At 43.2% G+C, this 24569-nt stretch overlaps 1 protein-coding gene across 4 annotated transcripts; it reads left to right on the forward strand.

Annotated features, from left to right (window-relative positions):
• LOC112252080 (protein arginine N-methyltransferase 1) lies at positions 1 to 7571 on the forward strand. 4 transcript variants are annotated; one of them, XM_024423019.2, is made up of 10 exons: positions 1 to 125; positions 1223 to 1309; positions 3139 to 3294; positions 3675 to 3738; positions 3849 to 3991; positions 4553 to 4664; positions 5285 to 5400; positions 5530 to 5680; positions 5876 to 5997; positions 6225 to 7571. In XM_024423019.2, the coding sequence occupies exons 1-10, from the start codon at positions 66 to 68 to the stop codon at positions 6306 to 6308; spliced, it is 1095 nt and encodes a 364-aa protein (XP_024278787.2). In that variant the 5' UTR covers positions 1 to 65; the 3' UTR covers positions 6309 to 7571. The 4 variants fall into 4 exon arrangements, with proteins under 4 accessions (XP_024278787.2, XP_024278805.2, XP_024278778.2 ...); XM_024423037.2 differs by having other exon boundaries at positions 4553 to 4640; XM_024423010.2 differs by having other exon boundaries at positions 20 to 125; positions 1214 to 1309.
• Positions 7572 to 24569: the final 16998 nt, after the last annotated feature.

Raw genomic sequence — 24569 nt, forward strand, 5'->3', positions numbered from 1 at the left:
TCCAATTACGAACTGTATTTTGCGTCAAAGGGTGGGGGCTCAAAGCTGTGCGTTTTAATACCACTATGAGTCTGCGTCCAGGACCACACGGAATTGAAATGGCGGAGACAACTGATAGAATGGAGGTAAGCGCAGCGGTCGAATACACTTTAAACAACATATAATTTGTTTCTGTAGGTTAAAATGTAAGTATTTTCACTAAGCAAAAGTAAATATATGTCCAATGGCACCGTAGGCCGCGGAGCCTGCTAGTTCAGAGAACACACGCACTTCACTATCAAAGCATCCATTTTAGCCAGGCACCATATAACGTAGGCTCATTCATTTGTCGCCACGTTTGCTAGTACAGCAAATTCTTACTGTGTATACGCGGTTGTCATGTAATTATAGTTACTGAATTATGAATGCAATTGGGTAATTGATTAGTAATGACATATATGTATATGTATATGTATATGTGTTGTGATCTAATCATTATCAAGCCATCGCTAGCTCGTGCTTCGGGTAGAGCCCGCATGGGTGCCAGGTTGGTAATGCTAACTAGCATTTCACAAGGCACATCTGGCACTGTGCCGGCATTTGATTTGTTGTCCAAGTTCTGTTTTAATCCATCAATTAAGTGTCGATAACTAAATCAATTTAATAATTGTTAGACATTGGTGTTAGCTCTAAGTTGTGCTACTTACGTTAACCTAACCGGCAGCCCGGGAGGATTTAGACGCCACTATTTTAGCTAGATAACTATGTTCCTTGAATAAGGCATGGCACATTTTCATTAGGGGAGCTCGCAAGTAACGTTCTTATGTTCAGCGCGCACCATTCGGTTAACTAATGGTGTTCTACGTTTATTTACTGTCCCAACTTCACATCTGTCAGTGAAGGCCTAAATCACCATGTGCTTTCTCTCTCCCTTTGTGCTCGGAGAAAAGGAAAGCTTCATGCACTACACTGAATTTGGGCTTAACTACAACTACGTGAATTTAACACCGCACTCCCGTACTCTCAAATGTAACCAAAAAGTTGAAGTATTGTCCTATGAACATTACATTTTAAGTTTTTAGCTACTTAAAGAAATGAACACACTTCACATCTGTTCAAGAGTTATTTGATCAGCATGTTCTGCCTGGCTGTAAATGGTTTGGATGGAGAACCTTCATACATGTTCATTGTTGCCAATCTCGTGCTGGTTGTGACTGTTATCTCTTTTGGTGAGATTTCTCAGGGGGAGAGCTCGGCCAAGCCAGCAGCAGAAGACATGACTTCTAAGGACTATTACTTTGACTCATACGCCCACTTCGGTATCCATGAGGTAGGTATATTTGGGAAAAAATGGTAGTTGTCATACATTTACAGTTGAGGTCAGCAGTTTACATACACCAAGGTTGGCGTCATTAACTAGTTTTTCAACCACTCCACAAATGTCTTCTTAACCGCAAGTCTGTTAGGACATCTATGTGCATGACACAAGTCATTTTTCCAAAAACTGTTAACAGACAGATTAATTTACTGTATCACAATTCCAGTGGGTCAGAAGTTTACATAAACTAAGTTGACTGTGCCTTTAAACAGCTTGGGAAATTCCAGAAAATGTCATGCTTTCGAAGTTTCTGAATTGACATCATTTGAGTCAATTGGAGGTGTACCTGTGGATGTTTCAAAGCCTACCTTCAAGCTCAGTGCCACTTTTCTTGACATTATGAGAACATTAAAAAAATCAGCCAAGACCTCCAAGTCTAGTTCATCCTTGGGAGCAATTCCCAAACGCCTGAAGGTACCACGTTCATCTGTACAAACAATAGTACGCAAGTATAAACACCATGGAACCACACAGCCGTCAAACCACTCAGGAAGGAGACAAGTTCTGTATCCTGGAGGTGAACGTACTTTGGTGCGGAAAGTACAAATCAATCACAAAACAAAAAAGCACCTTGTGAAGATGCTGGAGGAAACGGGTACAAAAGTATCTATATCCACAGTAAAACCAGGCCTATGTTGACAACCTGAAAGGTCGCTCAGCAAGGAAGAAGCCACTGCTCCAAAACTGCCATGAAAAAGCCAGACTGCGGTTTGCAACTGCACATGGGGACAAAGATTGTACTTTTTGGAGAAATATCCTCTGGTCTGATGAAACAAAAATAGAGCTTTTTGGCCATAATGACTATCGTTGTGCTTGGAGGAAAAAGGGGAGCCTTGCAAGCCACGGAACACCATCCCAACCGTGAAGCACGGTGTTGGAGGCATCATGTGGGGGTGCTTTGCTGCAGGAGGGACTGGTGCACTTCACAAAATAGATGGCATCCTGGGGAAGGAAATTTGTACATGTATTGAAGCAACATCTCAAGACATCAGTCAAGTTATAGCTTGGTCGCAAATGGGTCTTCTAAATGGAAAACGACTCCAAGCATACTTCTAAAGTTGTGGCAAAATGGCTTAAGGACATCAAAATCAAGGTTTTGGAGTGGCCATCACACAGCCCTGACCTCAATCCTATAGAACATTTGTGGTCAGAACTGAAAAAGCATGTGCGAGCAAGGAGGCCTACAAACCAGGCTCAGTTACACAAGCTCTGTCAGGAGGAATGGGCCAAAATTCACCCAACTTATTGTGGGAAGCTTGTGAAAGGTTACCTGACACGTTTTGACCCAAGTTAAACGATGTAAAAGCAATGCTACCAAATACTAATTGAGTGAACTTGTGCCCCACTGGGAATGTGATGAAAAACTAAAGCTGAAATAAATCACTCTCCCCTATTATTGACGTTTCACATTCTTAAGATGAAGTGGTTATTCTAACTGACCTAAAACAGGGATTTTTTAAAACTATAATTAAATGTCAGGAATTGTGGAACTGAGTTGAAATGTATTTGGCTAAGGTGTATGTAAACTGCCGAATTCAAATGTAAGTTTTTATTTGGTGAGAATTGGTACCACAACCAAAATGGTTGAAATGTGGGGACTCCTGTCACACTGCCTTATACTGAATTGTGGTCAGCATATCTGTACCAAAATACAATGGGGCTAATAGTCTTCAATGGGTAGTACATTTTGTCAAATGTTCTGTCATGTATACATCCCAGTTGGAGTGACTCACCTCAGTAAGTGTTGCCTTAACTAATGTTCCTCATGTCCTGCTCTGTAGGAGATGCTGAAAGATGAGGTGCGCACCCTGACCTACCGGAACTCAATGTTCCACAACAAGCACCTGTTCAAGGACAAGGTGGTGTTGGACGTGGGCAGTGGGACTGGAATCCTCTGCATGTTTGCAGCCAAAGCTGGTGCCAAGAAGGTCATAGGCGTAAGTATCCCCACCTTGTTTGCATATGGAGAAGAGACTCATACACACACGCCTCATTTACTGCCATGCATTGTCAATAGTCTGTAGTACGTTTAGAACTTGTGATACAGCTTACCATTCTATATGCTGTGTGTGACATGTCCCCATTGTCATACCATATTGTGTGAGGCACACATGTTCTTAATCTAGCACAGATGGGACTGCTTTGCATCTAGCCCTGTTTTATTTGCTTAATCATAATGAACATAGAAAGCCCACGAATTCCAAGTGGACTTCAATTCCCTTGATTGGTGCACTAAAGGATACCATGGTTCTGGTTAGTTGTCATTACTTGAGACACCCAAAGGCCTGCTGTCTAACCCTCGCTTCTGTGCTTTCAGATTGAGTGCAGCAGTATTTCTGACTATGCCGTGAAGATCGTCAAGGCCAACAAAATGGACCACAGTAAGTCAGTACTTTTCCCCTGCCTCTTCAGTCGCACCTATCCTTCACAATGCTTCAACCTGGCTTGAAACAATGTTGTGGCTATTTAGTTGTAACTCCTTCTCCTTCAGTTGTGACCATCATCAAGGGGAAGGTGGAGGAGGTGGACCTTCCTGTAGAGGGAGTGGACATCATCATCTCCGAGTGGATGGGCTACTGCCTCTTCTATGAGTCCATGCTCAACACTGTCATCTACGCCAGGGACAAGTGGCTGGTATGTTCTTGTCCGTATATTTAATTAGTACATGATGGAATAGACTTAAATGCTTGTTTGAATGTCTTAATTGCCATCTTTCCCTATACTGAAATTTTCAGGGACAAGTGTTAAACTGTTTGGCCATATACCAAGGCTTTTAGGAGATTCAGTTCCTGACTTGCTGTGGAATTGGCCATAAAGTAAAACTCATTCCAGTGGATCTCGCCAGCGCCATGCTGGGGTGACTTATTGGGAACATTTCAGCTTTTGCACTGGTGTAAACTCAAATGTTGTCCATACCATGGATAAGTGTTTGTCCTGTAACAATATTCAATCTGATCAAATTATGCAATTGTGAAGTGTTTTAGATCAGTGTTAGACTTTGTCTGGAGTTGGCTTCCCTCTTTTGGGGGCTCAACTCCCCTTGCAGACTGATGCATGCATACAACCAGCAGTCATTGTGCCATGATTCCACACAGCTGCAACAAAATGTCAGGCCTCTGAATAGCCTGCTAATCTGTCATTCCTAAGTGTATTAACCTGCCATGCTCTTTTTCCCTCTCCCTTTCTTTCTTCCAGAAACCAGAGGGCCTGATTTTCCCAGACAGGGCTACCCTGTATGTCACAGCCATTGAGGACAGGCAGTACAAGGACTATAAAATCCACTGTGAGAATTCCTCTAAATTTTGGGGTAATGTAGTTGGTGTGATTTGGCCAGCGTTGTACCCATGTTTTTGGTTGGAGAGGAGCTAGTCAGGGGACTTTGAGTGTCAGATTGGATTCTGTGGTCAAGGACTGTCATGGCCCTTATTGAACAGATTCAGCTAACTCTCAAGGTGGAGTCTGTCATTGGAGCCAAAAGCTACTTTTACTGACTGTCATCAGCAATTTGGGAAATAACATTTACTTGTTCTGTGTTTGTATTAAGGTCACTTTATTTGTCAATTACATGCAAGGTCCAACCAAAATGTAACTCCCTTTTAACCTAACCCCTCCGAAAGATACATGCACGTGTTTTGGAGAGTTGCGGTGAGATGCCGCACTGGGTGCCTGGGGAGTTAAGTGCCTTGCGCAATGGTGTCTGATTTGATACCAGCAATCCTTACTGCTAGGCTACCTGCTACCCCTGTAATAGTTAGCCATAATGCTGATCTAGCTAGCTAACTAGTCTGGACTTTGAAGTGTGCATTTCTAGACCTAGCAAAGCTTTCCTTTTCCTTCAAAGAGCAATGCCTGGATGACAATTTAATAAAGTTACTTTCTAAACTCGCCGTCTGCCCAGTTGTGGTGGTAACCCCTTCTCTGTAACAGGGTGGGAGAACGTGTACGGCTTCGATATGTCCTGCATCAAGGAGGTGGCCATCAAGGAGCCCCTAGTGGACGTGGTGGACCCCAAACAGCTGGTCAGCAGCGCCTGCCTCATCAAGGTGAGTCAATCATACTCAGCAGCCTCCCCAATATAGTTCTGTGACTTTGCATTGGCACCATATCTCCAGTTCAAACAGAGGATTTTGCCCTGTCATCTGAGTCTTCCCCCCTCCCTACATTGTCCCCAGGAGGTGGACATCTACACGGTGAAGATCGACGACCTGTCCTTCACCTCGCCCTTCTGCCTGCAGGTGAAGAGGAACGATTACATTCACGCCCTCGTCACCTACTTCAACATCGAGTTCACTCGCTGTCACAAGAGGACGGGCTTCTCCACCAGTGAGTCTTTAGCCCCCCGTAAACAGTCTGCACTACAATAATAGACTTGTTCACTGAATCCTCGTAAATTTAAGTCTATGGTAAATGACAGCACACAAGTAGTCTTTAATAATTGAGAGAATACGTTTGACTCTTAAGGGCTATATTTTTTTCTGTTACGTGAAGTCATATTAGACCTGTTTCTCCTCTTCCCAGGTCCAGAGTCCCCCTACACCCACTGGAAGCAGACTGTATTCTACCTTGACGACTATCTGACTGTGAAGACTGGAGAGGAGATTTTCGGCAACATCAACATGAAGCCCAATGTCAAAAACAACGTAAGAGAGGAAAAACCTCCCAGTCTTAGTTTGTTGGGATACCTTTTTAGTCTCCAAGCCCACCCTTTTTTTTTGCCTTCCGTTGGTTTGTCGGTCTTATAAGGCTGTTTACGCTTTTCCTTGGTATAATTTTCCAAAACTAGAAATGATTAATCTTCTGTGGTTTAAAGCTGGGAGTTTATCCAGTGCCCACTCTTTTAACCTGTTTCTGTATGTTTTGCTTGCAGAGGGACCTCGACTTCACTGTTGACATAGACTTCAAGGGTCAGCTCTGTGAGGTGTCCAAGACCTCAGAGTACAGAATGCGTTAGGTGCCCCCTTCTCCCACACCTTGTGTGTTTTGTGAAAGGGGGAGTGCTGAAGGAAGAGCAGCGGTCAGTGTGTGTGTCTGTATGATCACTTAATTCTCATCCTCCAAAACTAGTACTCTTAAGCAATATTTGAAATATTCTGTTTTGCCTTCTTGTAACGTTTAATCAGATGTTCTGAGGTTTAAAACAACCAGTGGAAAGACATGGCGACTCATTGTGCAATTGTCACTGAAATTGTTTTTTTTTTACATGTGCTTATGTCTTTACGTTCAGCTCGATCTTAGCCTGTGCTTAAACTCGAAGCGTACACACACGCTGACCCCCTCACCTGCCTGTACATAGTGTTATTGTTCAGTTATTTTGGCCTTTTTTTTTTTTTTTTTTTTTTACAGTCCTGGGTCTTGTTGATTTGGCAGAACCCCCCCCATTTTCATAAGAAGTGCCTCCTGTGACTGGTTTCTGTCCCCCCGCCAGCCAATTAATTGTCTATTAGGGGGATGCAAATCAGCCATTGGTGTATTTAAAAATTCAGATTGAGAGTAATTGGAGGAAATCCAATTACAATTGTAGCTGTGATATGACTATCATGACATGGGGCCTGCCTCAAGATGAGCTGAGTGGCCCCATGGATCATCATGTCTGATTGGGTAGGTCTGTGCTGATGATCTTGCACAAGACTGACCGTAAGCGGTTTGTTCTCATCCAGCAGGTGGGGGTGATGTAGTCTAACCATGAATCAGTTATAATGTCCCCCTCTTTCAGATTGGTCTTTGCTGAACCTGTTCTAGCAATCAGAATTCATAAGAACCCCCTACTAAGAAAAGCAAACAAGTGTGTTTTGATTAGAGGAGTTTAGCCCTGTGTACCTTAGTGCTAGACCTGGATGGCTGGTTTATTGGGACCACAGCAAAGCGTCCACTCTTCCCAGTGCAGGAGTAAACGAGATTCCTCTACCCTATTGTCGTCATCGCCTGGATTCCGTAGCATTGGTTTAGCCGAACCCAGGGACCCTTGTTTGCCCTCTAGCGCAAAGTGCAGCACTTAAATCTGAAACGTGTGCCAATATAGCCAGGCCGCCAGCCAGAAGTGGCAGATGTCTACCTCTGAGATTGGTTATTACCAGTTGGCTATGCAGGGTGGAGATGGGTCAGACCGGACTGTTTCATGTTATGTCTTTTTTGGCCTTGCTGCTTGAGTGCGGACCCAACATACTTTTAAATTTTATTTATCTTTTCTTTTTTAATAAAGTGAAATGGGAAAATATCATGTCTATTTTATTTTTTTCTGTTCAGAATATTTGTATTGGCTCATGTCTTTATGGCAATTGGAATAGAGTTTACTCTGAAGAAACCATTCATAAATAGAGGACACATGGCCAGTGTTGCTTACACCTGTCAGGATTTGTGTACTCCCTTAATTAAACTACTTGGCTTATCAGAGTCCATTTGTCATCAAAACAGTGGGGACTGTTTGAAAATAAATTGGTTCAGGTTTGTGTTAACATGCAACAGTCTTTTAAGCAGTGGGTGTCTCAACAATCTGCTATACTAAACTAATGCAACAATTGTACTGTGTTACAGTTCATAGAAGGTAATCAGTCAATTGAAATAAATGTGTTAGGCCTTAATCTATGGATTTCACATGACTGGGCAGGGGTGCAGCAATGGGTGGGCCTGGGAGTGCACAAACCAACCCACTAGCCAATTGTTATGAGCCCCCCACACACACACATTATTTACACTTAGCTCAAAGTATGTGTGCAAGCACTTAAACAGAGGCCTACAGATGTTCAGAAAGATGTTGAGGCCTTAACTGTACTCTTTAAGTTACTACACAGACTCACTGAGCTTACCATTTGAAGTATTTTGGATAGAGGTTGACCGATTGTGACTTTTCAACGCCGATTATTAGAGGCCAGAAAAGCGAATACCGATTAATCGGCTGATTTTTAAAATGTATTTGTAATAACAATTACAACAATATTGAATGAACACTTAATATAATTCAATTTAGCCTCAAACAATGAAACGTGCTTTAAATAAGGCAAAAACAAAGTGTTGGAGAAGAAAGTAAAAGTGCAATATGTGCCATGTAAGAAAGCTGACGTTTAAGTTCCTTGCTCAAATCAAATTTTATTTGTCACATACACATGGTTAGCAGATGTTAATGCGAGTGTAGCGAAATGCTTGTGCTTCTAGTTCCGACAATGCAGTAATAACGAACCAGTAATCTAACTAACAATTCCAAAAAAAAAAATACTGTCTTATACACAGTGTAAGGGGATAAAGAATATGTACATAAGGACATATGAATGAGTGATGGTACAGAGCAGCATAGGCAAGATACAGTAGATGATATCAAGTACAGTATATACATATGAGATGAGTATGTAAACCAAGTGGCATAGTTAAAGTGGCTAGTGATACATGTATTACATAAGGATGCAGTCGATGATATAGAGTACAGTATCTACGTATGCATATGAGATGAATAATGTAGGGTAAGTAACATATAAGGTAGCATTGTTTAAAGTGGCTAGTGATATATTTACATCATTTCCCATCAATTCCCATTATTAAAGTGGCTGGAGTAGAGTCAGTGTCATTGACAGTGTGTTGGCAGTAGCCACTCAATGTTAGTGGTGGCTGTTTAACAGTCTGATGGCCTTGAGATAGAAGCTGTTTTTCAGTCTCTCGGTCCCAGCTTTGATGCACCTGTACTGACCTCGCCTTCTGGATGACAGCGGGGTGAACAGGCAGTGGCTCGGGTGGTTGATGTCCTTGATGATCTTTATGGCCTTCCTGTAGCATCGGGTGGTGTAGGTGTCCTGGAGGGCAGGTAGTTTGCCCCCGGTGATGCGTTGTGCAGACCTCACTACCCTCTGGAGCCTTACGGTTGAGGGCGGTGCAGTTGCCATACCAGGCGGTGATACAGCCCGCCAGGATGCTCTCGATTGTGCATCTGTAGAAGTTTGTGAGTGCTTTTGGTGACAAGCTGAATTTCTTCAGCCTCCTGAGGTTGAAGAGGCGCTGCTGCGCCTTCCTCACGATGCTGTCTGTGTGAGTGGACCAATTCAGTTTGTCTGTGATGTGTATGCCGAGGAACTTAAAACTTGCTACCCTCTCCACTACTGTTCCATCGATGTGGATGGGGGTGTTCCCTCTGCTGTTTCCTGAAGTCCACAATCATCTCCTTAGTTTTGTTGACGTTGAGTGTGAGGTTGTTTTCCTGACACCACACTCCGAGGGCCCTCACCTCCTCCCTGTAGGCCGTCTCGTCGTTGTTGGTAATCAAGCCTACCACTGTTGTGTCGTCCGCAAACTTGATGATTGAGTTGGAGGCGTGCATGGCCACGCAGTCGTGGGTGAACAGGGAGTACAGGAGAGGGCTCAGAACGCACCCTTGTGGGGCCCCAGTGTTGAGGATCAGCGGGGAGGAGATGTTGTTGCCTACCCTCACCCCTGGGGGCGGCCCGTCAGGAAGTCCAGAACCCAGTTGCACAGGGCGGGGTCGAGACCCAGGGTCTCGAGCTTGATGACGAGCTTGGAGGGTACTATGGTGTTGAATGCCGAGCTGTAGTCGATGAACAGCATTCTCACATAGGTATTCCTCTTGTCCAGATGGGTTAGGGCAGTGTGCAGTGTGGTTGAGATTGCATCGTCTGTGGACCTATTTGGGCTGTAAGCAAATTGGAGTGGGTCTAGGGTGTCAGGTAGGGTGGAGGTGATATGGTCCTTGACTAGTCTCTCAAAGCACTTCATGATGACGGATGTGAGTGCTACGGGCGGTAGTCGTTTAGCTCAGTTACCTTAGCTTTCTTGGGAACAGGAACAATGGTGGCCCTCTTGAAGCATGTGGGAACAGCAGACTGGTATAGGGATTGATTGAATATGTCCGTAAACACACCGGCCAGCTGGTCTGCGCATGCTCTGAGGGCGCGGCTGGGGATGCCGTCTGGGCCTGCAGCCTTGCGAGGGTTAACACGTTTAAATGTCTTACTCACTTCGGCTGCAGTGAAGGAGAGACCGCATGTTTTCGTTGCAGGCCGTGTCAGTGGCACTGTATTGTCCTCAAAGCGGGCAAAAAGTTATTTAGTCTGCCTGGGAGCAAGACATCCTGGTCCGTGACTGGGCTGGGTTTCTTCCTGTAGTCCGTGATTGACTGTAGACCCTGCCACATGCCTCTTGTGTCTGAGCCGTTGAATTGAGATTCTACTTTGTCTCTGTACTGGCGCTTAGCTTGTTTGATAGCCTTGCGGAGGGAATAGCTGCACTGTTTGTATTCAGCCATGTTACCAGACACCTTGCCCTGATTAAAAGCAGTGGTTCGTGCCTTCAGTTTCACACGAATGCTGCCATCAATCCAAGGTTTCTGGTTAGGGAATGTTTTAATCGTTGCTATGGGAACGACATCTTAGTTCGCAATGAGCCAGGCGGCCCAAACTGTTGCATATACCCTGACTGCGTGCAATGAACGCAAGAGAAGTGACACAATTTCACCTGGTTAATATTGCCTGCTAACCTGGATTTCTTTTAGCAAAATGTTCAGGTTTAAAAATATATACTTTTGTGTATTGATTTTAAGAAAGGCATTGGTGTTTATGGTTAGGTACACGTTGGAGCAACGATAGTCCATTTTCGCAAATGCGCACTGCATCGATTATATATTTTTTATTTTACCTTTATTTAACTAGGCAAGTCAGTTAATTAAGAACACATTCTTATTTTCAATGACGGCCTAGGAACGGTGATTTAACTGCCTTGTTCAGGGGCAGAACAACCGATTTTTACCTCGTCAGCTCAGGGATTCAATCTTGCAACCTTGCGGTTAACTAGTCCAACGCTCTAACCACCTGCCTCACGAGGAGCCAGCCTGTTACGCGAATGCAGTAAGAAGCCAAGGTAAATTGCTAGCTAGCATTAAACTTAATCAATCCTAATCACTAGTTATAACTACACATGGTTGATGATATTACTAGTTTATCTAGCGTGTCCTGCGTTGCATATGAGGGCGGTAGGGTAGCCTAGTGGTTAGAGAGTTGGACTAAAGGACCGAAAGGTTGCAAGTTCTAATCCCCGAGCTGACAAGGTACAAATCTGTTGTTCTTCCCCTGAACAGGCAGTTAACCCACTGTTCCTAGGCCGTCATTGAAAATAAGAATTTGTTCTTAACTGACTTGCCTAGTTAAATAGTTAAACTTAGTCATCAAAGTCTGGCATTCTCTGGATTTATGGAGCTTTCAAGACAACTGGGAAGATAGAATTGCGGCGTCAGTGATCTTCAGGTCGGAGCTCTAGAAAGAGGCGAGAGTTCCTGACTTGGAATTCCGTGTTGGATGACTGTTCAAAACCTATTTGCCCAGTCGGAGCAAATTTTTTTTCAGAGTTCCCAGTTGTCTTGAACTCACTGAAGTCTGAGATTTCCCAGTTCCGAGTGTCCAGTTGTTTTGTAGGCGGCAAAAATCATGCTGGATTGACAGCATGGCCAATGTATTCAACCTTTTCTGGCCCATGGTGTTGCGTGTGAATGTTTATTTTAAGCTTGGAGAAGAGACCATTGAACCCAGACTTCGACCACAAACCCTCTCCACTGAATAGCAGGCATGGGAAACAAAATAGTGATTGCTTTATATCGCTTGCAGCTAGCCGCTGATTCCTTCTAAACCACTCATTGTTGAATTTGTGATTTCCAACTTTATGGCGAGAGCACCGATTAAGTTTTATCTATAATTTCACTTCAATGGAACAAGGATTGAAAAGGATTTGCCAGTAGATTGTCAACATGATTCATGATAATGACTGCTTGTCTAGCTTGCTAGCTAAGATTGTGAAAGTATGATGTTGACATGATCAGCCAAAGACTTGAACCCGATCAACCTGAAAATAGTTGTGCAGCGACCCTCCCCATCTAACCTGACAGAGCTTGAGAGGATCTGCAGAGAAGAATGGGAGGAACTTCCCAAATACAGGTGTGCCAAGCTTGTAGCGCCATTCCCCCAAAAACTTGAGGCTGTAATAGCTGCCAAAGGCGCTTCAACAAAGTACTGAGTAAAGGGTCTGAATACTTATGTAAATGTGATATTTCATGTAATGAAAATGTGCAAAAACTGTTTTTGCTTTGTCATTATGGAGTATTGTGTATCAAATTGTGCTTCCGAGTGGCGCAGCGGTCTAAGGCACTGCATCTCAGTGCTAGAGGTGTCACTACAGGCCCTGGATTGATTCAAGGCTGTATCACAACCGACCGTGATTGGGGGTCCCAAAGGGCGGCCCACAATTTGCCCAGCGTCGTCTGGGTTAGGGTTTGGCCGGGGTAGGTCGTCATTGTAAATAAGAATTTATTCTTACCTGACTTGCCTAGTTCAATAAAAGTTCAATAAATAAAATAAAAGATTGATGAGGAGAGAAAAAAAACAATTTAATCCATTTTAGAATAAGGCTGTAAAATAACAAAATCTGGGAAAAGTCAAGGGGTCTGAATACTTTAAGAATGCACTGCAGATAAACAGTATCAGTCAAAAGTTTGGACACTCCTACTCAAGAGTTTTTATTTTTTACTATTTTCTACATTGTAGAATAATAGTGAAGACATCAAAACTATGAAATAACACATATGGGATCATGTAATAACCAAAAAGTGTTAAACAATTCAGATTCTTCAAATAGCCACCCTTTGCCTTTATGACAGCTTTGCACACTCTTGGCATTCTCGCAAACAGCTTCACCTGGAATGCTTTTCCAGCAGTCTTGGAGTTCCCACATATGCTGAGCATTTGTTGGCTGCTTTTCCTTCACTCTGTGGTCCAACTAATCCTAAACCATCTCACTTGGGTTGAGGTCAGGTGATTGTGGAGGCCAGGTCATCTGATGCAGCACACCATCACTCTCCTTCTTGGTCAAATAGAACTTATACAGCCTGGAGGTGTGTTGGATCATTGTCCTGTTGAAAAACAAATGATAGTCCCACTAAGCGTAAACCAGATGGGATGGCGTATCGCTGCAGAATGCTGTGGTAGCCATGTTGGTTAAGTGTGCCTTGAATTCTAAATAAATCACTGTCAGTGTCATCAGCAAAGCACCATCACACCTCCTCCTCCATGCTTCACGGTTGAAACATGTAGAGATCATCCGTTGATCAACTCTCCGTCTCACAAAGATACAGCGGTTGGAATCAAAAATCTCAAATTTGGACTCATCAGACCAAAGGACAGATTTCCACCAGTCTAATGTTCATTGCTTGAGTTTCTTGGCCCAAGCAAGTCTCTTATTTGTGTCCTTTAGTAGTGGTTTCTTTGCAGCAATTCGGCCATGAAGGCCTGATTCACGAAGTCTCCTCTGAACAGTTGATGTTGAGATGTGTCTGTTACTTGAACTCTGTGAAGCATTTATTTGGTCTCCAATCTGAGGCTGGTAACTCAAATGAACTTATCATCTGCAGCAGATGACTCTGGGTCTTAACTCGGGTCTTCCTTTCCTGTGGCGTCCTCATGAGAGCCAGTTTCATCATAGCTTTGATGGTTTTTGGGACTGCACTTGAAGAAACTTTCAAAGTATTTGACATTTTCAGTATTGACTGACCTTCATGTCTTAAAGTAATGATGGACTCTCGTTTCTCTTTGCTTATTTGAGCTGTTCTTGCCATAATATGGACTTGGTCTTTTAACAAATAGGGCTATCTTCTGTATACTACCCCTACCTTGTCACAACACAACTGATTGACTCAAACACATTAACTTGTTATGGCTGCAATCCCGCTAACGGGATAATTGTCATCAACAACCGCTGAATTGCATAGCGCTACATTCAATGAATATTACTAAAAATATTTATATTCATGAAATCACAAGTGCAATATAGGAAAACACAGCTTAGCCTTTTGTTAATCCACCTGTCGTGTCAGATTTTGAAAATGTGCTTTACAGCGAAAGCAATCCAAGCATTTGTGTAAATTTATCGATCGCTCAACAAAACATTCAGTACACTTAGCATCAAGTAGCTTGGTCACGAAAATCAGAAAAGCAATCAAATTAATCGTTTACCTTTGATGATCTTCCGATGTTTTCACTCACAAGACTCCTAGTTACACAATAAATGTTCCTTTTGTTCCATAAAGATGATTTTTATATCCAAAATACCTCCGTTTGTTTGGCGCGTTATGTTCAGAAATCCACAGGAAAGAACGGTCACGACAACGCAGACAAATTCCAAATAGTTTCCGTAATGTCCACAGAAACATGTCAAACGTTTTTCATAATCAATCCTCAGGTTGTTTTAAAATATATAATCGATAATATATCAACCGCAATTGTTTTTATCAGTAAGAGAGGGAAAAGCAATGGCTGTCCAAACTCTGTTGCGCGAGCAAAACTCATGCGACCACTTGACGCGATGTTATCTTTCTGGCTCATTTTCCAAAATAAAAGCCTGAAACTATGTCTGAAGACTGTTGACACCTTGAGGAAGTGATAGGAAAAGGAATCTGGTTGATATCCCTTTAAATGAAGCAAAGGGAGGCTATGGAACACAGAGTTTTCAAAATAGAAGCTACTTCCTGGTTTGATTTTCCTCAGGGTTTTGCCTGCAATATCAGTTCTGTTATACTAACAGACAATATTTTGACAGTTTTGGAAACTTTAGAGTGTTTTCTATCCAATACTACTAATAATATGCATATATTAGCAACTGAGACTGAGGAGCTGGCCGTTTACAATGGGCACCTTTTCATCCAAGCTACTCGATACTGCCCCTGCAGCCATAAGACGTTTTAAGGAAAGAAATTCCACAAATTAACTTTTTACAAGGCACACCTGTTAATTGAAATGCATTCCAGGTGACTACCTCATGAAGCTAATTGAGAGAATGCCAAGAGTGTGCAATGCTGTCACCAAGGCAAAGGGTAGCTACTTTGGAGAATCTCAAAAATAAAATATATACACTTTTTTGGTTACTACATGATTCCATATGTGTTATTTAATACATGATTCCATATGTGTTATTTAATAGTTCTGATATCTTCACTTTTATTCTGCAATGTAGAAAATAGTGAAACTAACGAAAAACCCTGGAAGGAGTAGGTGTGTCCAAACTTTTGACTGGTACTGTATATATGCACTTAAAGGAAAGCTATTTTTTGTGCATTAAAGTAGCATCAAATTGATCAGAAATACAGTGTAGACATTGTTAATGTTGTAAATGACTATTGTAGATGGAAACAGCTGATTTTTTAATGGAATATCTACATAGGCGTATAGAGGCCCATTATCAGCTAATCCAAGTTTATCATATTAAAAGGCTAATTGATAGAAAACCCTTTTGCAATTATGTTGAAAACTGTTGTTCTGATCAAAGAAGCCATAAAACTGGCCTTCTTTAGAATATTTGAGTATCTGGAGCATCAGCGTTTGTGGGTTCGATTACAGGCTCAAAATGGCCAGAAACAAAGTCCTATGGCTTGATGGTAGCAGCTGTTAAGAATCCTTTTGGACCTAGACTTGGCGCTCCGATACCGCTTGATGTGCGGTATCAGAGAGAACAGTCTATGACTAGGGTGGCGCAAGTCTTTGACAACTTTTAGGGTGGCTGGAGTCTTTAACAATTTTTACGGCCTTCCTCTGACACTGCCTGGTATAGAGGTCCTGGATGGCAGGAAGCTTGATCCCAGTGATGTACTGGGCCGTACTATCCTCTGTAGTGCCTTGAGGTCGGAGACCGAGCATTTGCCATACCAGGCATGTTTATAAATATACACAGACCCCCACTCCTTGTCAGCTGTTCTATATTGCCGATGCAGCGTAAAACCCGCCAGCTGTATGTTATTCATGTCGTCGTTCAGCCACGACTCGGTGAAACATAAGATATTACAGTTTTTAACATGCTGTTGGTAGGAAATATGTGATCATAGTTAATCTATTTTGTTATCCAGTGATTGTATGTTGGCTAATAGGACTGATGGTAAAGGGAGATTACCCACTCGCCATTGGATCCTTACAAGGCACCCGACCTACGTCCCCGATATTTCCGTCTCTTTCTCCTTTTAAATGACGGGGATGAGGGCCTTGTTTGGTGTCTGAAGTAAATCCTTTGCGTCCGACTCGTTAAAGAAAAAATATTCTTCCAGTATGAGGTGTGTAATCGCTGTCCTTATATCTAGAAGCTCTTTTCGGTTATAAGAGACGGTGGCAGAAATATTATGTATAAAATAAGTTACAAATAACGTGAAAAAACACACACAATAGTACAATTGGTTAGTAAAACCACAGCCATCTCACCCAGTGCCATTGTATCAATATACTTGCACAGTACAGCTTAGGTCATTCAGAGAGTATGTTACCGTTGCTCATAGAATTTTTCACACAGGGCACATTTTTTTGCCGGGCGGGCCATTTGGATAATGTTTGGGAAAATTACAGTATATTCACTTCTCCAGACACCACAGCACATCAAGAGACTATGACTGATTGCTTGGCCATATTCTCAGAATGCCCAGATATTAGACTTTATGTCCCAATGTGGATGAAGTGGATTGAAGTATAGAATATTAGATATTTATCGGCCTATGTGGACAACTCTGGCTAGAGGGTATTGTACACTCTGATCTACTATGCAATGAATCTTGGTCATATATACTTTACGATACTCTCTTGCCTGAATTGACAACTTGTCTGGCCTGGATGGTCATATCATCTGAGTAGGTTAGAGTGAATATGACCCAAAGGGGGCTGGTGGGAGGAGCTATAGGAGGAAAGGCTCATTGTTTTGTTTTTTCTTGTTTTCTTTCAGCCAACTTGACACAACTGTGGGAAGCATTGGAGTCAACATTGGCCAGTATCCCTGTGGAACGCTTTCGACACTTTGTAGAGTCCATACCCCAACGAATTAAGACTATTCTGAGGGCAAAAGAGGGTGCAGCTCAATATTAGGAAGGTGTTCCTAATGTTTTGTGCACTCTGTATTTTTTGCTAGCTTTCCATCTGACTGATGAAGTAAAGAAAATGCCATAGTTCACAAGATTGAAACTGCTGGGGGAAAGCTAGCTAACCTTTGCTGATGTTAACTCCCACCATCAGTCTGAGTTGAGTTCACCTTAGCTAAGTGGACTGTAGCTAGGTTTCTAGAAAATAACAACTAGCTATATAATTGTTAGTTATATTTTAAAGACTAGTTACTGATATTGAACACTTTTAGTCAAACTACTTTGTTCCCCTGCCTGTTTATTGATGAATCGGTGACTGAAAAAGTTAGCAATATAAATGCCCCTCTTGATTTCACTGCAAATAATTTGGGTGATTTGGCTTGTGCACATTTAGCTGAGTGTTTCATTAGTTAGCTAAGTTACTGACTGACTAGGCTTATTCTTATTCATGTTTTTGTTGTTGTTGCATTTCAGGTGGAGAGTGAGTGGGATCACAGAGAGCAGCATGCTGCTGACCGTCCAGGGCCCACATTCATAAAGCATCTCAGAGTAGGTGTGGTGATTTAGGATAAGTTTTGCCTTCACACAGAGTACAAATACATTGACAAGGGGGAGCTGATCAGAGATCACTATTCCTACTCTGAGACACTTTGTGGATATTGGCCCTGGAAGAAAGCTGTTACCCAATACTTTGCACAGCAGTCGTTTCACCATAGTACCCTAGAGGTATTACAGTCAATGATTATTAACTGAATATTGTATGTAAATTGCCATATATTTGTTGTTGAAGTATAAAGACATGTTACAAAACACACTCAAAGGGTTGGTTGTCTCGAGTTGGTTCCTCGGGTCTCCACCGAATTGGGTAGATGTGCTTGTAGTTTTTATGTGCCCGGCTGCTGGAACAATCTGCAGATCTCGTTGAAATTGGATGTTCTGGTGGCCACTCAGGCAGTTTAGTGTATTGATTGAATACCTGGTAGCTGAGAGATGTAGATGTTATCTATGATTGTATTTTTGATTTGTGTATTGTAACTGTTGCTTGTATTCTATAAAATGTGTAAATTGTAAAATGCAGGGCTCCCTTGTAAAAGAGACCTTGGTCTCAATGGGAACCCCTGTTGAAATAAAGGTAAAATCAAAATAAATATATCAATGACACTTAAGAAAGGGTTGGATTGTCAGTAACGTGCAGTAAATACTAACACGGCTTTTGTGATTAAAGGTACATAATGTATTTATTGTAATCTCCCTGTCAGTCTAATCAATGTATGCTGTGACATGGGCCTGGATGGTGAGACATCTTTTTCAAGCTGCCTGACTGAATACTGTGGCCTTCAGTGCTACCGGAAGCAAGGGACTGCAGCAAAACCCTCTCTCTCACACAGCCATTCTGTCAACATGTATTCTTCCCATTGAACAATGGAACAAATAGACAAAGTGAATATGTCAGTGCTTTCGCCTGTAGAAGCTTGTATGAATTTGAATGGTCAAATACAAACTTCCACGGGCAAAAGCACTGACTTATATTCATTTTGTCTATTTGTCCCGTTCTTCAATCTTGACTGGGATATATATTTTAGTTCACACACCTGTGTGATGTGTCTGATATACTGTACCAGTCAAAATGACCTACTCATTCCAGGGTTTTTCTTTATTTTTACTATTTTCTACATTGTAGAATAATAGAAAATACATCAAAACTATGAAATAACACATATGGAATCATGTAGTAACCAAAAAAGTGTTAAACAAAGTAGCCAACCTTTGCCTTGATGACAGCTTTGCGCACTCTTGGCATTCTCTCAGCCAGCTTCATGAGGTAGTCACCTGGAATGCATTTCAGTTGTGTCTTGTAAAAAGTTAATTTCTTTCCTTCTTAATGAGTTTGAGCCAATCAGTTTAGTTGTGACAATGTAGGTGTGGTATACAGAAGATAGCCTTTTTTGGTAAAAGACCAAGTCCCTATTATGGCAAGAACAGCTCAAATGAACAAAGTGAAACGACAGTCCATCATTACTTTAAGACATGAAGGTCAGTCAATATGGAACATTTCAAGAACTTTGAACATTTCTTCAAGTACAGTCGTACAAACCATCAAGCGCAAGGATAAAACTGGATCTCATGAGGACCGCCACAGGGAAGGAAGACACAGAGTTACCTCTGCTGCAGAGGATAAGTTCATTAGACTTAACTGCACCTCAGAAATTGCAGCCCAAATAAATGCTTCACAGAGTTCAAGTAACAGGCACATCTCAACATCAACTGTTCAGAGGAGATTGTGTGTTCAAGATGTTGTCGACAGAGAGGGGCTCCTCGGTTCTAGTCCTTAGGAAACTTTGCAGTATCATTTTTTAAAATGTATTATTTATTACATTGTTAGCCCAGAAAATGTGTTATTACATACAGCAGGGAATAACTATTGGATATCAAAGAGACATCAACTTACTAGCACTATGGCCAGGAATACGACTTTCCCAAAGCGGATCCTTTGTCAGAACCACCCAGGGCATCTGAACTGATTCCAGAGGCTGACCCAAAACAACATCGCAGCAGAAGAGGGAGACGGGTCAGACTTCAGAGGCACGCACACCATCCACCGCTTCAGAGTATATTACTTGTTAATGTCCAGTCTGTAGATAATAAGGTAGACGAAATTAGGGCAAGAGTTGCTTTCCAGAGAGATATCAGGGATTGTAACGTACTCTGTTTCACGGAAACATGGCTCTCGGGATATGCTGTCGGAGTCGGTACAGCCACCGGAATTCTTTGTGCGTCACGCCGACAGAAATAAACATATCTTCGGGAAGAAGAAAGGCGGGGGTGTATGTTTCATGATTAACGACTCATGGTGTAATTGTAACAACATACAGGAACTCAAGTCCTTTTGTTCACCTGACCTAGAATTCCTCACAATCAAATGCCGACCGTATTATCTCCCAAGAGAATTCTCATCGGTTATTGTCACAGCTGTGTATATCCCCCCTCAAGCCGATACCACGACAACCATCAAGGAACTTCACTGGACGTTATGCAAACTAGAAACCATATATCCTGAGGCTGCATTTATTGTAGCTGGGGAATTTAACAAAGCACATTTGAGAATAAGGCTACCTAAATTCTATCAACATATTGATTGTAGAACTCGCACTGGCAAAACTCTGGTTCACTGCTACTCTAACTTCCGCGATGCATACAAAGCCCTCCCCCGCACTCCCTTCGGCAAATCTGACCACAACTCCTTTTTGCTCCTCCCTTCAGCAGAAACTCAAACAGGATGTACCCGTGACAAGGACTATTCAACTCTGGTCTGACCAATCAGAATCCACGCTTCTAGATTGTTTTGATCACGCAGATTGGGACATGTTCCAGGTAGCCTCAGAGAATAATATCGATGTATACGCTGATTCGTTGAGTGAGTTTATACGGAAGTGCATAGGAGATGTTGTACCCACTGTGACTAAAAAATATCCTAATCAGAAACCATTGATGGATGGCTGCATTTGCGCAACACTGAAAGCGCGAACCACCCCATTTAACCATGGAAAGTTGACTGGCAATATGGCCGAATACAAACAGTGTAGTTATTCCCTCCGCAAGCAATCAAACAAGCAAAATGTCAGTACTTCCGGCGCCGACAGAGATGGCCGCCTCGCTTCGCGTTCCTAGGAAACTATGCAGTTTTTTGTTTTTTTACGTGTTATTTCTTACATTAGTACCCCAGGTCATCTTAGGTTTCATTACATACAGTCGAGAAGAACTACTGAATATAAGATCAGCGTCAACTCACCATCAGTACGACCAAGAATATGTTTTTCGCGACGCAGATCCTGTGTTCTGCCTTACAAACAGGACAACGGAGTGGATTCCATGCAGCGACCCAAAAAAACGACTCCGAAAAAGAGGGAAACGAGGCGGTCTTCTGGTCAGACTCCGGAGACGGGCACACCGTGCACCACTCCCTAGCATTCTTCTTGCCAATGTCCAGTCTCTTGACAACAAGGTTGATGAAATCCGAGCAAGGGTAGCATTCCAGAGGGACATCAGAGACTGTAACGTTCTTTGCTTCACAGAAACATGGCTCACTGGAGAGACGCTATCCGAGGCGGTGCAGCCAGCGGGTTTCTCCACGCATCGCGCCGACAGAAACAAACATCTTTCTGGTAAGAAGAGGGGCGGGGGCGTATGCCTTATGACTAACGTGACATGGTGTGATGAAAGAAACATACAGGAACTCAAATCCTTCTGTTCACCTGATTTAGAATTCCTCACAATCAAATGTAGACCGCATTATCTACCAAGAGAATTCTCTTCGATTATAATCACAGCCATATATATCCCCCCCAAGCAGACACATCGATGGCTCTGAACGAACTTTATTTAACTCTCTGCAAACTGGAAATGATTTATCCGGAGGCTGCATTCATTGTAGCTGGGAATTTTAACAAGGCTAATCTGAAAACAAGACTCCCTAAATTATATCAGCATATCGATTGCGCAACCAGGGGTGGAAAGACCTTGGATCATTGTTACTCTAACTTCCGCGACGCATATAAGGCCCTGCCCCGCCCCCCTTTCGGAAAAGCTGACCACGACTCCATTTTGTTGATCCCTGCCTACAGACAGAAACTAAAACAAAAGAGGCTCCCACGCTGAGGTCTGTTCAACGCTGGTCTGACCAAGCTGACTCCACACTCCAAGACTGCTTCCATCACGTGGACTGGGAGATGTTTCGTATTGCGTCAGATAACAACATTGACGAATACGCTGATTCGGTGTGCGAGTTCATTAGAACGTGCGTTGAAGATGTCGTTCCCATAGCAACGATTAAAACATTCCCTAACCAGAAACCGTGGATTGATGGCAGCATTCGTGTGAAACTGAAAGCGTGAACCACTGCTTTTAATCAGGGCAAGGTGTCTGGTAACATGACTGAATACAAACAGTGCAGCTATTCCCTCCGCAAGGCTATTAAACAAGCTAAGCGTCAGTACAGAGACAAAGTAGAATCTCAATTCAACGGCTCAGACACAAGAGGCATGTGGCAGGGTCTACAGTCAATCACGGACTACAGGAAGAAATCCAGCCCAGTCACGGACCAGGATGTCTTGCTCCCAGGCAGACTAAATAACTTTTTTGCCCGCTTTGAGGACAATACAGTGCCACTGACACGGCCTGCAATGAAAACATGCGGTCTCTCTTTCACTGCAGCCGAGGTGAGTAAGACATTTAAACGTGTTAACCCTCGCAAGGCTGCAGGCCCAGACGGCATCCCCAGCCGCGCCCTCAGAGCATGCGCAGACCAGCTGGCCGGTGTGTTTACGGACATATTCAATCAATCCCTATACCAGTCTGCTGTTCCCACATGCTTCAAGAGGGCCACAATTGTTCCTGTTCCCAAGAAAGCTAAGGTAACTGAGCTAAAGGACTACCGCCCCGTAGCACTCACTTCCGTCATCATGAAGTGCTTTGAGAGACTAGTCAAGGACCATATCACCTCCACCCTACCTGACACCCTAGACCCACTCCAATTTGCTTACCGCCCAAATAGGTCCACAGACGATGCAATCTCAACCACACTGCACACTGCCCTAACCCATCTGGACAAGAGGAATACCTATGTGAGAATGCTGTTCATCGACTACAGCTCGGCATTCAACACCATAGTACCCTCCAAGCTCGTCATCAAGCTCGAGACCCTGGGTCTCGACCCCGCCCTGTGCAACTGGGTACTGGACTTCCTGACGGGCCGCCCCCAGGTGGTGAGGGTAGGCAACAACATCTCCTCCCCGCTGATCCTCAACACTGGGGCCCCACAAGGGTGCGTTCTGAGCCCTCTCCTGTACTCCCTGTTCACCCACGACTGCGTGGCCACGCACACCTCCAACTCAATCATCAAGTTTGCGGACGACACAACAGTGGTAGGCTTGATTACCAACAACGACGAGACAGCCTACAGGGAGGAGGTGAGGGCCCTCGGAGTGTGGTGTCAGGACAATAACCTCACACTCAACGTCAACAAAACTAAGGAGATTATTGTGGACTTCAGGAAACAGCAGAGGGAACACCCCCCTATCCACATCGATGGAACAGTAGTGGAGAGGGTAGCAAGTTTTAAGTTCCTCGGCATACACATCACAGACAAACTGAATTGGTCCACTCACACAGACAGCATCGTGAAGAAGGCGCAGCAGCGCCTCTTCAACCTTAGGAGGCTGAAGAAATTCGGCTTGTCACCAAAAGCACTCACAAACTTCTACAGATGCACAATCGAGAGCATCCTGGCGGGCTGTATCACCGCCTGGTACGGCAACTGCTCAACCGTAAGGCTCTCCAGAGGGTAGTGAGGTCTGCACAACGCATCACCGGGGACAAACTACCTGCCCTCCAGGACACCTACACCACCCGATGTTACAGGAAGGCCATAAAGATCATCAAGGACATCAACCACCCGAGCCACTGCCTGTTCACCCCGCTATCATCCAGAAGGCGAGGTCAGTACAGGTGCATCAAAGCTGGGACCGAGAGACTGAAAAACAGCTTCTATCTCAAGGCCATCAGACTGTTAAACAGCCACCACTAACATTGAGTGGCTGCTGCCAACACACTGACACTGACTCAACTCCAGCCACTTTAATAATGGGAATTGATGGGAAATGATGTAAATATATCACTAGCCACTTTAAACAATGCTACCTTATATAATGTTTACATACCCTACATTATTCATCTCATATGCATACGTATATACTGTACTCTATGTCATCGACTGCATCCTTATGTAATACATGTATCACTAGCCACTTTAACTATGCCACTTTGTTTACATACTCATCTCATATGTATATACTGTACTCGATATCAGCTACTGTATCTTGCCTATGCTGCTCTGTACCATCACTCATTCATATATCCTTATGTACATATTCTTTATCCCCTTACACTGTGTATAAGACAGTAGTTTTGGAATTGTTAGTTAGATTACTTGTTGGTTATTACTGCATTGTCGGAACTAGAAGCACAAGCATTTCGCTACACTCGCATTAACATCTGCTAACCATGTGTATGTGACAAATAAAAATTTGATTTGATTTGATTTGATTAGAGACAAAGTGGAGTCGCAATTCAACGGCCCAGACATGAGACATAAATGGCAGGGTCTACAGACAATCACGGACTACAAAAAGAAAACCAGCCACGTCACGGACAGCGACGTCTTGCTTCCAGACAGAGTATATACCTTCTTTGCCCGCTTTGAGGATAATACAGTGCCACCAAGGACTGTGGGCCCTCCTTCTCCGTGGCCGACGTAAGTAGGGATTTAAACGTGTTAACACACGGAAGGCTGCC

Source organism: Oncorhynchus tshawytscha, linkage group LG01 (assembly GCF_018296145.1).
Source record: "Oncorhynchus tshawytscha isolate Ot180627B linkage group LG01, Otsh_v2.0, whole genome shotgun sequence".
Taxonomy (NCBI): domain Eukaryota; kingdom Metazoa; phylum Chordata; class Actinopteri; order Salmoniformes; family Salmonidae; genus Oncorhynchus; species Oncorhynchus tshawytscha.